The sequence below is a fragment of the Protopterus annectens genome, chromosome 9.part0, assembly GCF_019279795.1.
Source record: "Protopterus annectens isolate FY-2018-M chromosome 9.part0, PAN1.0, whole genome shotgun sequence".
Lineage (NCBI taxonomy): Eukaryota > Metazoa > Chordata > Ceratodontiformes > Protopteridae > Protopterus > Protopterus annectens.
Genome location: NC_056743.1, coordinates 1,134,539,578 through 1,134,556,181, shown reverse-complemented (window position 1 = coordinate 1,134,556,181; position 16,604 = coordinate 1,134,539,578). Strand labels below are relative to the sequence as shown.

Here is a 16,604-nt window from a genome sequence, read left to right as displayed (position 1 = left end):
AAAGTGTATGTGTAAGCATGTGTGTGCACATGTATGGAAGGAGGGGAGTTATATCAGATAAAATTTAAAGTTGTTTTCATATTTTAATTAGGTAAGAGGAATGAATGGCCTGAGGAAGACCTCACACTAGTAAGTCAACAAGGGCTACAAATCTTAATAAAAAAGTATTTTGGATATATAAACAATATTGACCAATGTGCAGCAGGTGAAATACTTTCTCTGTCACACTTCTGCAGACTGTGCTGGGAAATAGTAAGCAGTGAAATAGCCCTTACCCTCACACTATATACCAAGAGAAAAGAAACAATAAAATATACCATCAGCCTGCAAAATAAATGAAATATCTAAAAATTGCACACTGTACATTGACAATGCAAAAAGCCATGTGCAGCAACTTGTTGCTTTTTACAGGGACTTCACCACCCAATGCAGTTGGATGCAAGCGACTGACGTGTTATATGAACGCTGAAAACCACAGAGGAAGTCAGTGCATCTACTGCTTTCTTCTGTCTCACAAGTATTCCTGGCACGGCTTTCTTAACTTAATTTTCATTTTTCTCTAAGAAGGAACAGAAAACAAGATGGCACTTTTGGTAACTGTGACCCTTTCTATGTGGATTTTAGGTAAGAGGGAATCTGTACATCTAAGTAACATCGGCTGTAGAATTAGTAAGACTCTTGGTGTACATATCACATATCATAAAAATTAATCAAAATGTTGTTGCCAGCTTTCATCTGCAGTTTGATTATAAAAATCAGATTGACATTTTTGATGTTTGTATTCATGATTTGGGTTTTGATACGTATTTATTTTTACTTCAACCTTTGTTGGCTAGTATTCTGTATCATTGTATGAAAACTGGTTTAATCTCTTGCTTAAAGGAATGGCTTTATTATAGATTTGTAGCAATTCACTGTGGTTAGCTCACAGGTGTATAATGTGCTCAAAATGCTTGAGTAACGTGTCAGTATAAACCTTTCTTCACAAGCGAAATTAAAATTAATTTGCATGTGTGTTTAAAAATAAGGTTTATAAAAGAGTATAGCTAATGTTCATTAGAGTTAAACTGATAATCTGCATAACAGCAGGTGACATGTTTTGTACCTTTGAAAGAGATTTTTTGTTTATCATATAACAGGAAATGATGATCTGCTTTTCATATAAACAGCTTTTAAATACTTTGCTTACAACACCAGTTAAAATGTGTCCGTCTATTTCTAAATACATTTTAAATATACAGTTTTCAAAATGCTAAATAAAAGTTGCTAGCTGTAAATAGATGTAGTTGCTATCTGTGTGTGTGCTATCAATCACTTTGGTAACCATGATCTCTATTTGTCTGGGTATGGTGATGGTAAAATTAAGGGTGCTATCACAAAAGCTTGGTGAGACATACAGGTGTACATATCTATTGGTAGAAAGAGATACAGGCATGAGTATACAATAGGAATGCCATTCCTTAAAGTTCACTGCTCGTATATATATCTACACACACAAATAAAAAAGAACACTATATCTGGTCTCTAGCTTTCAGGTGCTGATTTATAGTAGCATTCCTAAATAAAAAATATCTGTATCCTCCCTTGGTGGGTGTGGGGTGCTATTTTTGGCCATTAGTTACTTACATTGTTTATTTGTACAAAGGGAGTTCAAAGTCATCAGCACCACCCACACAATATGTTTGTAGGAATTGCCTGCTTTGTAGACAAGGAGGCCTTGTATAATTTATATCCTTCATCAAAATTCTTACTGTTTAATAATATACAATGAAAATAATTGGTCAGTAATTAATAGACTGTTGAGTGAGAGTGTTCATTTCTGTCAAATAAATTATCTTTCCTGCTGTAATAAATCTCCTTCAAAATATCAAAGATTGTGCCTCTAATGCACAAAAAATTGATTGTTAATGCAGAGGGAGACACCTACCCATATATGGAGCTGCACCCCCCCCCCCCCACACACACACACTTCTATATTCAACAGTGGAACACTTCTGGGGGGAATCAAATGCTTATTTACAGTCACATATTTGTCTTCTTCTTTCTTTAGTGAATTTAAGAATACCATCACTTTTAAAAGTATGCAAAAATTTGAAAGATTCAAGTACTTATGTTATGGTCAATGATAAGACGTGATGCAATTCCTAGTTTATGAAATACTTTATTTTGTTCAATTACTAAACAGTACACTTTACCTACATTGGAAAACTAAGGCCGTATAACCTAGTTTTGAACATACAGAAATGTGGGAAATGGAAATCAAAACAGAAATTATATGACTTTTAACCACATCAAGCATATTTCGGTATTCCATGACATAAAGGATGTTTTGGGAGAAATGCAGTTATTATTATTTTTTTATAACTGTACAATTAACACAAGTAAGGCAGACTGAGGGCCTTGGTTTAATGCATCTTATAACAAAAAACACCTCGTCCATCCGGAAACTTGACTGTGTACAGTAGTGATGCTGTCAATCACTGTCATTGTGTGAAATTATATTGTAGTCTAACTTTACTGTGAGTATAATACTAATGAAATGATGACATTGTACAGTACCCCTGTTGGTATTTTAGCTTTTCCAATACCCTAATACATTTTGATAGTCATATATCATCTTAATGTATTAATGTAAATCTGCAGCCGTTCAGTTGTTTATTTATCAAATGATTACTTTGCTATATTCCCTGATTGGTCTATATTTCTTCTTATTTGTGTGCAGTAAATTGTTTAGTTCTCCAGTAAATACAGTGCTAAAAAGAAATTATAAACCCATCTTTATATTTATTTAAAAAGTACAACTCTGTTCATAAAATGGTTATAAATAACTTCTTTCTTCATATAGAAATGGATGATATTTAAATCTTGAATTTCAGAAATATAGATTTCAAGAATAAAAATGTGAAAGGTATCAAAAATAACTTTTTGCATCCCATTCAGGTGATTTTCCCCTGCACCCCAGTACTAAGCATAATTACCTTTGAATTACTGTATCGTAAAGTTATGGGCCATTACTCCATTCTGTTGAATATTTGATTGTTCAGTTCTATGTTTCAGAATTTCCAGCTTTAAATATTTCTAAATATAATCACAGTGTCAAATGGTTTCTGCTTCTTGTGTTGTTACTACACAAGGTTTGTTAGACATCCACACAGGATGTATAATCTATAGTACAAGTGTTCGGGTAAATTATTTATGAACGTAACAGTATGTGTTAACAATCCAGTTCTTTGTTTTTGTGCTGGTAACTAAGAAGCATTTTGCAACGCAACAGTATTGAACAACATTTTGCTGATTATGCTTTCTGAGGTCTAACTTATTTATGTGAGAAGTTGGAGGACATCAGTCCACATGTCCTGGAACATAACATAAGGTTAAAAGATGGTCACCAAATCACAGCAGTAGTTCCTTCTATCCATATGATGTCAGAGATATGATGTCAGAGTCGCACACAGGCAGCAGTTCTTTCTGTTTGTATGGTGCCAAAATTGCACAGACGGGCATCTAAAGTAAATACTGATGTCTTATTCTCCCACTTTATTATTTAGAAGGTATCTTGGCAAAATATGGTTTCAGTAATTGTTTCCATGAACAGATAGTTAGGCCTGGAGGCCTGGCCATGGTACATCCAGCATTCATATTTGTATTTAATTGTTTATTTATTTCTGTTTCTTGACTTGGTAAGGCCCATTACTGAAAGGACCAGCATTAACACAAAAGGCCCAATGAGAAAAATTCTAAAACACAGAGATGTTACACTCAGGGCACAGTTATATTAAGGTCAATTAGCAGGTCCAGCTTATTACAAGCAACTAGTTCTTATAGTCATAGCCAGAAAAATGCATGACTGCATGGTGCTAAGAAAAAATGTGGGCACGTTTCCCATGAAATTAATGATTACAAGCACTAGTAATATAAAGATAATCATATGTTTTCATAGCTAATACATATTGTACCAGACACTGAGAACATTTTGAAATTTTATTTTCTGAAACATGGAGCTTATTTAAATATAGTGCTAGTATATTACACACCAATCAGGCACATACTTATAGATAACCATGTCAATGTATAACAGCACAGGTAGTGCTGTTTTGATGGAAAATTATATGTACATATGTATACACACACACACACACACACACACACACACACACACACACACACACACACACACACACACACACACACACACACACACACACACTGTATATACACATTTAGAATTCACTGACAGCTGATTGCAAGTTCATTTGACTAATAGAGTAAGGGTTGGCAGGGGGGCTACTCATGAGGCTAACCCTAACCTTGCCTCTAACCCCAGCCCAGCGCATTACTTTCCATAAAACCATTTCCCTAAAACTACCACAACACAAGGCATTCACAAACTCTTCATGTACACTAACAAACATGCAGAACACTAAAGTGATCCCGTTAACATAACCCTTAGACATAAACACTTGTACTCATACCTACCCTGAATGAAAAGCACATGGCATATCAGAAAGTTTCGGCATTGGGACACATGCCATCTTAACTTAACCAAAAGCACATCCTCTATAACACATATATATTTGACGTGCCTCCCTTCATCAATCCAGCATTCAATGACTCACCATTTCAGTAAATAGACATACCAGCATACTCTGTTGATAAGGTGAACATTTGACAGAGTAAACTGCTACTTATATATATGTATGCATATATTTAGATAGATAGATTGCTAAAGATAGATATGGATGTATTTGGGTACTTATTTATATGTGTAACTGTATACCCTTCATATTCATAGGTACACAGACAGATGTGTGTGTGTGTGTGTGTGTGTGTGTGTGTGTGTGTGTGTGTGTGTGTGTGTGTGTGTGTGTGTATTTATATCTATATATATATATATATATATATATATATATATATATATATATAGGTATATACATATATAGATATATATATATATATATATATATATATATATATATATATATTTATATATGTATACATACACATAAATATATATATATATATAGATATATATATATATATATATATATATATATATATATATGGGTCTACTTCTAAATTTCAAAGCTTCAAAACTAAATGGAGATTGCCGTACAGTGCAGAATGGTATATTTACCATTTTCATCACTGTAGTGCGATCTCGGAGTTAGTATATTTAATTAGCAGGGGGTGTGGGGACTGCAGTGGGGTTTGCCCTCCTGCAAAAATATTTAAAAAGATGTTTTTGTTTTTATTTTTTTATTTACATTTCGAAGTTTCAAAACTTCAGTCTTATGGTCTTGACAATAAGAAATTCAAAGTTTTGAAACTTTGAAATTTAGAGGTAGACCAATATATGTATATTGCTGTAGCACATAGGTAGTCAGAGAAAACACAGTCAAAGAAGGCACATTCTCAGCTGTCACAAGTCAAATTGCACATTTTCCTGTGTAACAGTTTTTGAGACATATGTTCTCTTCTTTATTAAGATCAGATCATATGCATTTATGTTTTCTTTCTTTCTTCTGTCAGTACATAAAATATGAATATTTATGATTAAGGCTTTGTCATAATGGGGCAACAGTCTAATATAAACCATAGTAAGTAAAGTCTGCACTGTGAAATACTATCTCTGTGATTTATTAACTCTAATAAATAAGTAAAAGCTGTCCTTTGAGAAAGATGTTAACCGCAGATGGCATTGTCTTGTTCTGCTGAAATTTACAAATATGTTAAAAAATTATTTGGTACTTATTTAACAAACAGAAGAGATTGTTTTTATAAATTAGAAGACTCAGGAAGTAACAACATAACAAGAAAGAAAAACACAGAACAAGAAACGTAAATGAAATTAAATTGCAGTCACCAGCAGTGTTTATAATACATCATCTCATCTCATGCTCTTACTCAAATATTATCTTAATTAGTTTTATTCTCCAGTATTCATCTTCCTCCCCAGAAATCCATGTCTAAATGTGTCATATATTTGTTTATCTTTAACATGACAAAACTTTTCCTTATCAGTGGCCCTCACAGTTCACAAAGCACTTTTACATTTTTCTTTCAGTGCATTTTAGTCACCCACAATATGATTTAAATAACATTTATACCACAATGTTCAGAATATATATGTCATAGTTTCAAATACATTATAGTCCTTGCAAATGACTGTGCACATTCTGGAAATTTAGATGTTAGTTTAACATTCTCCAAAAACCAAAACTCATGTGCCTGTTCTCCTATGATTGCCTCATTCTTTTTGAAATATAAATTTCTCATTACTTTCAGACCTGTGGATTTGGCACCATTAGTTTTGTCTGTCATGCACCCCATTAATTCCTTCATTCATTATCTTGGTGCAAAAGAGCAAGGGCTGAGCAGTGAATGAAATATTTTAACTAGCACCTGACCTATTTTCTGCTATGGTTTAACATTTCCAAGTTCCCAGCATGTAGTGCGACACCTTACTTGTATCAACATGCTAGCCTAGAATGTGACTGTTCATGCTGGAATGTCTGCTGGGTTATATTGCCTACTGCTTGGAGATCCCTATACTAAACAAGTAAACACTGAATCAACTACCAGTCCTGACCCACCAACCAAGAAAGGGGTCAGGCCTTTGGCCTCTCTCTTCTATCCTCAGCCTGCCTTCTGAAATGCAGGCATATAGTCAGACTTGTACCACTGGTGTCACAGGTGGGAGCCCTCTTTCCTGGGAAGTGGGTTGGTCAGTCCATTGGAAAACAAACTTTTGCATTTTATGCTAATAGTAATATTTTTACATGACTTAGTTCTGTTGTTATGCCACCTTTTTAGTTTTGTTCAAAATATAGAAACATGACATTTCCTCACAAATACTCTGTTTGCCCACAATTGTTTAAACATTCAAGCATGTCAGAATGTGTTCCTCATATATGAGGGAAACATTTCTTCTAGTTGTATAAATACTTGCTTTGTATCTCTACTTGCTAAAATCAAACTAGAGTTATCTAAGTTCCATTTTTCGCCTTACCAGAACCCCAGATGTACTCTGGCATTTTTGAAGCCAGCATAAGCAGCTACCTGCCTTCTGATTATCATTGCTACCAGCTGTCAAATACATTTCGTAATAATATCAACATATAACATGAAACACTACAAAACTGGGCTCCATGAACTAACTGGTTTCTGTATCTTGCTACCATAAGGAATAATACTTCATCAAATATGTTTATGCTATAGTTCAGATGGACCCCATGTCTTCAGCAAACTGAGGTAAATGCTATGACGGCATCAGACAAATAGCATGTGATTTCTAACCCCAATATAAAGTTAAAAATCTCTACCCAAAGCCTCTACAATCCATTCTATGAACATTTTTGTAGATTTCAGAATACTGTCTTCAACTCTTCAAGTACCACCCAGTTCCTTACTGTCTTAATAACACTACATAAAGTCTAACATAACTCCTTAATCTCTCTCAAACACACAATTAATGCAAACAAGTTCTTCTCCCTTTTGGATTTTATGCATTTTTTGTTCCTTTGGAATGTTGCCTTTCAGGAAGTTGGCATTTCATAGTAGAATCACATGCAGACTACAGTCTGATTAAGTAATCCATACAGGCAAAATTAGCAATAATTAAAGTAATACAAATTCATAAAGTTCCACCTGCAATCAATCAATCATAAAACAAAACAAAATACACACACACACACACACACACACACACACACACACACACACACACACACACACACACACACACAAAAATAAAGCTATTCCCTTATCTAGCCCTCATTCGAACCCTAATGATTTATAAGACAAAACTAAAGCTATTCCCTTATCTAGCCCTCACTCTAACCTAATGATTTATATAATAATAATGTCTTTTGGCTTTTCCCAGTTAGGGGTCGCCACATCGGACCACCCGTCTACTTATGACTGGCAGTGGGTTTTTATGGTGTCAAATTGCCAGCCCGGTGCCCAACCTTCAAAGAAGGCACACCCACTCACACAAACACACCTACCTGCATGTCTTTAAAGTTCACTCAACCACGAGGAGGACATGCAGACTCTGCACAGAAGGTGCTCCAGCCAAGAATTGAACCAGAGAGCCTCTTGCTGTGAGGCAACAACATTAACCACTCTACCACTGTGGCCATGCTAATGATTTATATAATACATTTATCTATCTTTCCATATATGATTTATTTATTTATTTGTTTACTGGGAAAGATTGACTGGGCAATAATCCATTTTCAGTGGAGGTTTTGGGAGAAGAGCTCCACAGTAAAGATTACAGACAGATAAAACAACATACATCTCTATCTATCCTTACCTATACTAACCTACAAAAAATGGGCATTGATAAAAGGGGTTGTATAAAATGTTATGTGAGTTAGAATAAAGAGAGTTTACTTATCTCTATTCCAAGGATGTCAACAAGTATTTATTATGACTCTTGACAAAAATCAATGACTATTGCTGTTACTCTGTCCTATTTATTCACAAGAACAGAAGACAAAGCCTTCACATGCTGCACACACAAATACACACACAAACTAGATGCAGAGGATCCTCTACGCATAATTGAATTAAAAGTCCTCAAGTGTCAGTCACCTGCAGAAAAAAGAAAAGACAAAAGGCATAACACAGAGGGCTTTTTCCCTTAGCAAATCATTTCGGCTTCATTTCTAATTGTGCACTGGCAAAGATTCACTTCTTTAGGGGAAAGTTCTCACTTCTTTGAGTTTTTGTGATCATGGAGTTGGCAAATATAATTTTTTGAGGGGAGGCTTTCCCCTGACATTAATGGATGCAGATTTTTGCTACCTCTGCAAAAAAAACATGAAGAAACAAGTTCTTCTCCCTTTTGGATTTTATGCATTTTTTGTTCCTTTGGAATGTTGTCTTTCAGGAAGTTGGCATTTCATGGTAGAACCACATGCAGACTACAGTCTGATTAATTAATCCATAGAGACTAGATCTAGCAAGATTAGCAATAATTAAAGTAATACAAATTCATAAAGTTCCACCTGCAACCAATCAACCATAAAACAAAATTACTGGTGATACGGCTCCAAATCTAAACTTCTACACTAAATATTTTTACATTAATTATAACTTAACTATACTATAACCCTAACAGTTGCTATAATAATTTTCCCTACACTTCTAAAAAATACCATTAAGTTTATAAAAATATAAATCAAATAATATAACTTACATCAGAACTACAGTAGAAAATCCATTCATGAAAAACTGCATAACCACGTACAGCATTATTGAACAGACAACTACATAGCAACGTACCCCAATGAAATGAATGCAAAGCTGTACTGCAAACTAAAAAAAAATGTGGTAGATGAAATAAGTTGTGATGAACCTTAAAAAAGACACCTTTTGCAATAAGTGATACATAATTTGTGCAAGTGTGCAAGCATTTATGGATAGGGTTAGAGTCATAGTTAGGTAAGGGGATATATTTAGTATTGTGCAGGTTTTGTTTTGGGTGTGTTTGTGTCCTTTTGTCTTTTGTAGTGCTATTGTTAGGGAAAAGTTTTTTAATAACATAAAGTTTAGGGGTAGGGACAGGGGTAGTGTTAAAGTTATAGTCAGGGTACCACATGTAAATAAGGTAGGCAGAGAGTGTCACTAAATTGAAACTCCAACTCCACCTGTGCCCTAACCCTTACCCTACACATTACATTACTAATACTCTTTCCCTAAAAGTACTACAACCACAAAGACACTTGAGCATGGTTTTGTAGCTGGGGTTTACTGCTATAGGTTTTTTTTCATAGTGTTTTGTGATTTACACTTATTAGTCATCCAGTGTTCTTTGATTTTCTCTTCGTTCTACCATTTGTGATTTGCTGTTTCGCATTTTCATCTTTCCTCAAAAATTTTTTATTTTTCAACTACAGTTGAATAAATTGCATAGTATTTGTATATAACATCTTAATAACTATATACACTATTTACATCAGCCTGACACTATAACAGAGCTCAATATATACAATTACATTATAGGTATAACAATCCAGTTAGAGTGTATCTGTTCAGTTATTGTAAAGTGTCAATCAATGATAAGACTTTTTTCCATGGATTGTTAATACATGGCTTAGGATGAATCCTTAATTCTTTAATTTTAATTTCCAAAAATGCTGTGGTCTTCAGTAGGCTGTAGAAGTCTTACAAAGTCGATATCGCGTTTGTATTCCATCTTCTTGTTATACACTTCCTTGAGATTGCAAGTATTGTCCATACTAGATACATATTTGACTCATTCAAATGAGGACATTTCTACACATTTAATAATACTAGAGCTTTAGATAAGTTAAACGATTCATTAAATAAAGCTTGTAAAAAGTTTTTAATACCATTCCAAAATGGCTTAATTTTAACACAGTAAAAAAAAATGTGATTCCAATCTGCACTGTGTATTTGCTCACACTTGCAACATATTCCCTTTGCGGAAGAATTAATTTTAGTAATTTTGTCTGGAGTTAAGAATGCTCTGTGCAAGCATTTCCAAATAAAAACTTTCCAGTATTGTGTAAAGTATGTATGTTTTGTTGATAATAAAATATTTGATTTCATTTCTTCAGTTAGCTGTAATGAGTGTCCTTTTGTTATATAATTTCAATATGAGGACTTGGGTGTTGTTTTATAATTTATCAATATCTTCTAAAATTTTGAAATACTATTTCTCATGTCATAATCATTATATATGATTTGATATAGGTATTTTGTAAGTTTAGGTATTTCTTTAAATGTAGAATTACTGATTATTCTGCATGAATCTTGCAAATACGTCAGAATGCTTTGCATAGTTAGCCAATCTTGTTGTGGAATGTTGTATGTTGTTTCTATTGTTTGCATATCCAGAACTTTTAGTTCTTTGATACATTGAAACCAACAAACAAATCTTTTCTGTTCCCATGAATTAATTATTTCTCTGTATATTTTATGTGGATAGCTCTTTGTAACTATGAATGATGCTAAAAGATCAAACCAGATTTTTAAATCTATATTCGTATTAATAATTTTCCTAAATGAGTCAATGTAATAATTAATCATACGAGTTTTAGTGGGCTTAGTTATATTATAGTGTCTACTAACACATAATATGTACCATGGCAAATTGTTTTTATCTGTTATTTGACATTTTTTTTTGTAAATCAAATTCATTTATTGATATTACAGTTAGTAATTCTTTTCAATTTGCAGAATAATTTGGACTTATCCAATCTGAGATTGTTTTAGATATTGATGCTTTTATATATGTTTCTATATCAGGAAAGCTTAATCCACTCTGTTTCCATGGTCTGATATGATGTATTAAAGCTATTCTGTTTCTTTTGGGGAAACCATAAAAATTTTATTAGGCATAAGTTTATTTCTTTGAGTATATTTCTTTCTGGTAACATTTTCAACTTTCCGTGATACAATTATATCTACCTATCTTTATAGGTATCAATATAGATATAGATATAGATATAGATATAGATATAGATATAGATATAGATATAGATATAGATACAGCCAGACTTGCACACACACATTTTACTTATTAACGGGAACCTTTTATCAACGAGGAATGACAACATTTCAAATGTTCTCCCTTTCTCTACCACTGCTTTTAAAAGATTCCTCTATACAGCCCCTGTCTTACCTGTTGGTAAAGTGGTGCTTTAATTTCCTTATCATATCTCATATGAAATTCTCATTACCATATCTTTCACTGTTTGGACTTTGCTTTGATATCACATGACCTACTGATACACAGCCTACAGCCTGTCTGTTTCTTTAACATAACTTGCAGTCTATGTGCAAGTTCCTCTTTTTCATGCTTCAGTGCCCAGGCTATACCTTACATGCCCACCTCCACACTGTTATTGCTGGGAAGCATGTTCCATAATGACCATTGAAATTTTACCGATCCACACCTGCTAGCACCTCTTATACTTCCTAAACTGATGCAGGTACACATTCTAGCACTGATAACACTCAGGGACAGATTTACCAATTGGCACACTGGGTCCATTGCTAGGGGTACCTGAAAGGCAGAGATAGCCAGTCAGTGGGTGTCTTTTCATATTACTTTTATTACTGAAATTCTTTTAAGCATTCCAGATCTTTGGCCATTATTTCATCTGGGCACAATTGTTTCTTGATTGATATAAATTGTTGAGCTGGGTAAGTCATGCTGGACACCCTGGCAAGATTAATTCAGATGAAAAAAATTGAATAACATTTAATTCCCAGATGGTTGCAGATACGGGCTGTGTGCTTCCTTTTGACTACAGATGCAGCAAAGCAGGAATGACTGCATACTCACATCTCATTCTGTGGTTTATGATCATCCATGATGAAGAGGCAAGAGTAAGGAGTCACAAAGATGCAACAGTAATTCATTTCCAAGAGAGTGTATGGAAGTCATCCAAGGCTAAATGCAGCAGTTCTGTGGCCACACACTGTCAAACTCAGTTTAATTTCTGAACAAGTTTTTCTTTACCTGATTTGAGGTCAGTTAGTGCTAGGATTCAAAACTCCAGTGACAAGATGACTGCCTGTGATTCCATAATCAGTCCAGTTTAACATTTTTATTCATGTGTTTGTGTGTGTGTGTGTGTGTGTGTGTGTGTGTGTGTGTGTGTGTGTGTGTGTGTGTGTGTGTGTGTGTGTGTGTGTGTAAGTGTGGGCATGTATTTTACTAACTGATTGTGACCAAGTGGGGATTTCAATTAAAAAAAACAATATTTGTCTAGCCTGATACATAATAAGGATTTTCTAACAATGCTTAGTGATACACAATAAGGATTTTCTAGCAATGCTTAGTGTTATTCATAATTAGTGGGAAGGAAATGAAGTGGCTACTTTTCAACAAAAAAGTTCAGAGAAGAAACAGTTGTTATTATTGGAAGGGGTAAAAGGTGATCTTTGCATCTAATTGATAACTGTATCAGGCCATGTGCATTATTAAATATATAGGTTCATATAGGTTCATGTTTTTGTTTTAAATATTTTTTATTTAAATTCATTATACTGTCATATATGTAGGAATACCTCAGATATCTGATGTATTAGAACAATCTCCATCAGTCCAATTTTATAGGGAATTTGGCAAGCACTACATTTATAATGCTTGTAAAATACTAAGTATGAGAGAGGATGGGACACTTATAGCACATCAAAGTGGCCTTGTAGACTGTAGTACTGATGCTCAGTCCTCACTTCTATGAGGGTAAAATAGATAGCAGTCTTGCTTGATATATTAGTATGTGACTTAGATTTATGTCTAAATTCATAGCTTTATAGATATTTACTAGGCATGCAGTTAAAATGACCACTGAATATTCTAGCTAAGCAGCTCAAAAAACATGCAAGTGTATTAACAATCATAGGTGCATTACTTATATGTAGATTTTAAGCAATTTAGTCCAGCTCCTCTTTAAAGCAATCATTCTTGTAAAATTTTTGAATTTCATTCATGAATTTTTCTGCAGCCATGGTAATCAGTCACACTGGTAATACATTTTTATCTGGTGATATTAAAGGATGATACCTCAAGTTTTTTGAGTATTCTGTTCCTGGTTTCACTCTGCTGAGCACAGAGTTTGGCTTTTTCAGTTTCTGATGCATGCACATTTGCTGAGTGGTTTTGGTTTTGTTAATATTTCTTGCTGTATAATTTAAGTTACAGAATCTAATATGCATTACCTTGTGCTTCAATGTTTGCAAACATTTTTGATTGAATAAATGCATTGCCATAATGTTGTCATTTTTTCCAATATTTTACCTTATTGTATGATATGCAAAAAAGCCAGCAAGAAAGGTAATTTTAAGGCATACCTCCCATAAATTACGCAGGACCTCAACTCATGCTCAACCCTAAAAGAAAAAAAAACTATTACTTTTTTCCCCAAATCCCTCTTTCATGAAAAAAAAATAATGTCCTCTGTCTTGATAATACAACCATTTAAATCACTTCTCATAGCAAATTTTTACCGATGATAGTGGATAATAATCTTAAATTTAATCTTCATATACAAAATTGCATAAGAAGAATTCATCAAAAATAAGGGATGCTTTATAGAGCCAAAGACTTTCTCACTCAACTAAAACTACACTTACCAATACTTATCTCCTCTGCACACTTCTTTATGGTACATTATTCCTTACTAACCTTTAGGTATCACAAAAATAAAAAGTGAGGAGTGCTATAACAAAGTTGCTAAATTTGCTGCAAATATGCTTTTCAGAACCCTCCACTGTATAGCACTAAAAAACCTAAATTGGTAAGAACTACCCCATTAATTAATATATATATATATATATATATATATATATATATATATATACACACACACACACAGCTTCTTACCACCTATAAAATTATCCAGCATCCATCTGCTTGTGCAGCACTAAATAACATTCTACACGGCTATGTTCCCAGTTGATCATTTTGATCCAATGACCAAAAATTCCTGTCTGCCCTCAAATCTGCTGGACATTATCAGTACTTGTACCATGCTGATAAGACCTTGAACCTGTTATCTGGATCCATCAGATCAGTATCCTCTCTCCCAACCTTTAAAACCATCTTGAAATACTTCCTAGCCAAAAGCTGTCTCTGTTCATGCACAACACCAGGATAAATTATAACCCTAAATATGCACAAATACAGATTCATACCTTACACCTCCTTATTCTCCCTTTTTTACTCACTTCTTACTTCTATTAATTTCTCTCCCTTGGCTTTCTTTCTAAAGATACCATAAGTCTGCATTCACTTCATATTGCAATTCCATTTATGTTATACTAACTTACCTGTAATTTCTCTAGAAACTGACTAACATTTCTCTAAATATTAAATCATTGACACATACTTGTATCTAATCCCAACCAATGTTTCCATATTATGTCTAATTTGGAATAATTATTTAAACTGTAGTTGTTTATATTATTTTTAAAGATTGTAAAATTATTGTTCTCAGAATGTTTTGTAATACTTTGAAGCTTTTCTCCCTGGGCCTCTGCTGAAAATAGGCTCCAACCTAATTAGACATTCCTGGTAAGCAAACAGCAACATAAATAAATACATAAAAAATAAATATAGTGACAGCAGAATAGAAAAGTAAGTTGATGGATTCAAAACAAGACCCTTTCCAGTCACAGCATTAGCCCAAGTTCGTATTAAATAAATAATCATTACAAAAGCAAAACTTTATAATTTGTCTTATTTTAATTCTTATACTTCACATTCATGCCTTCTAATATGACTATAGTTGCCTATAATACACTATTTGTTGCAAGTTAGATGTTTTATAACTTATCTCATGCTTCACATTTGAAAGAACTCAATATTAGATGAATGTTACTCTTTGTTATTGTCACACAACTTTGTGAAAAAACAAACAAAAAATCATTGAACAAACACTGACAGACTATGAAGGAAATGTGAGATGATAAAATAATAAATAAAATTTACAATAAAGTTTAATTTGTTGAAATGTCATGAGCCAGAAACAGGATTATGGATAGGATTTTTTAATCTTGCATCTGACACCTTAGACCACTTGGCCATCCTGACAGACAGGAAAAATTACAGAAGAAGAAGGAAAGCTAAAATTAGCATACAAGAAGGGTGGGACAGAACAGATGACTATGGGGAAAATAAAGGTTATGGAATTTGGGAGTGGTGTTTAACATTTGTCAGTGTGTTCTCTGCTGATGCATCTTATTACCACTATATATGATACTTCATGTTTCTCAGTTTTGCTGCAGATTATAAAATTATAAAACCGGGGAAATATTTCTAATTTAAAAGTCTGAAAGGAACAGTAAGTGGAGAAGAGGACATAATGATGTTTAACCTCACATGAGGTATGGCTAAGGGTTGTAGTGGAGTCATGAGGTGCCAAATAGTCTGCACTTATGTGATCCTGACATATACATCCAGCCCTAATGTTATTACATTTATGTAGGTAGCTGTCTTACTACAACAGAAACTATCAGATGTCATTTACACATTTTGCACATAATTGCTTATTTTACACATTTGCACTCATCATCTACTGCTCATCTCCACACCTTATTTTTCCTTTTACAAACTTTACACAATAATACTTACTACCACACACTACTCAGCTCCCACCTATCAACTCATGTCCGCAGCCTACACACACTAGCCTTCTGCAACCCTAGTAAAATCTATCTACAGATGTCCTGCCTTTAGGTTTTACTATTTCTGTTTTTTTATTATTTTTTTTATTTTTCATCTAAATAAATGTCCATAGCCCCTCAATCTTTATCCAGTTTATTCTTCTCCTTCTTTACACCCCCCAAAATATGTTTACTTTCTCTACAAACCCTCTCTTCTCTTTTTCCTTTTTTTCCCCATGTTATTTTTCTGCAAAAATCCTAGTTCTCTTCTCTCTTCCTGCCTTTACCTTGTTTTTACCAGAAAGTTTGGCATTTACTCAATATAATATTGTACCTTGTATACTCCATTTTATTATTTTAACTTTGATTTTGTTTTTTTTTCAACTCCTTATTCTTCTTTATGTAATTTTTCAGTATTTTGACCACTCTTGTGTTATGTTTCAAAAGAATCAACA

At 33.6% G+C, this 16,604-nt stretch overlaps 1 protein-coding gene across 2 annotated transcripts in view; it reads left to right on the top strand.

Annotated features, from left to right (window-relative positions):
• The first annotated feature begins 502 nt into the window (after positions 1-502).
• CD5 (CD5 molecule) overlaps positions 503-16,604 on the top strand; it is a 469,322-nt gene continuing 453,220 nt past the window's right edge. For both annotated transcript variants that reach the window (XM_044083991.1, XM_044083989.1), the window contains exon 1: positions 503-624. In XM_044083991.1, the coding sequence (XP_043939926.1) occupies positions 582-624 (43 nt within the window). In that variant the 5' untranslated portion in view covers positions 503-581. The remainder of the gene's footprint in view (positions 625-16,604) is intronic.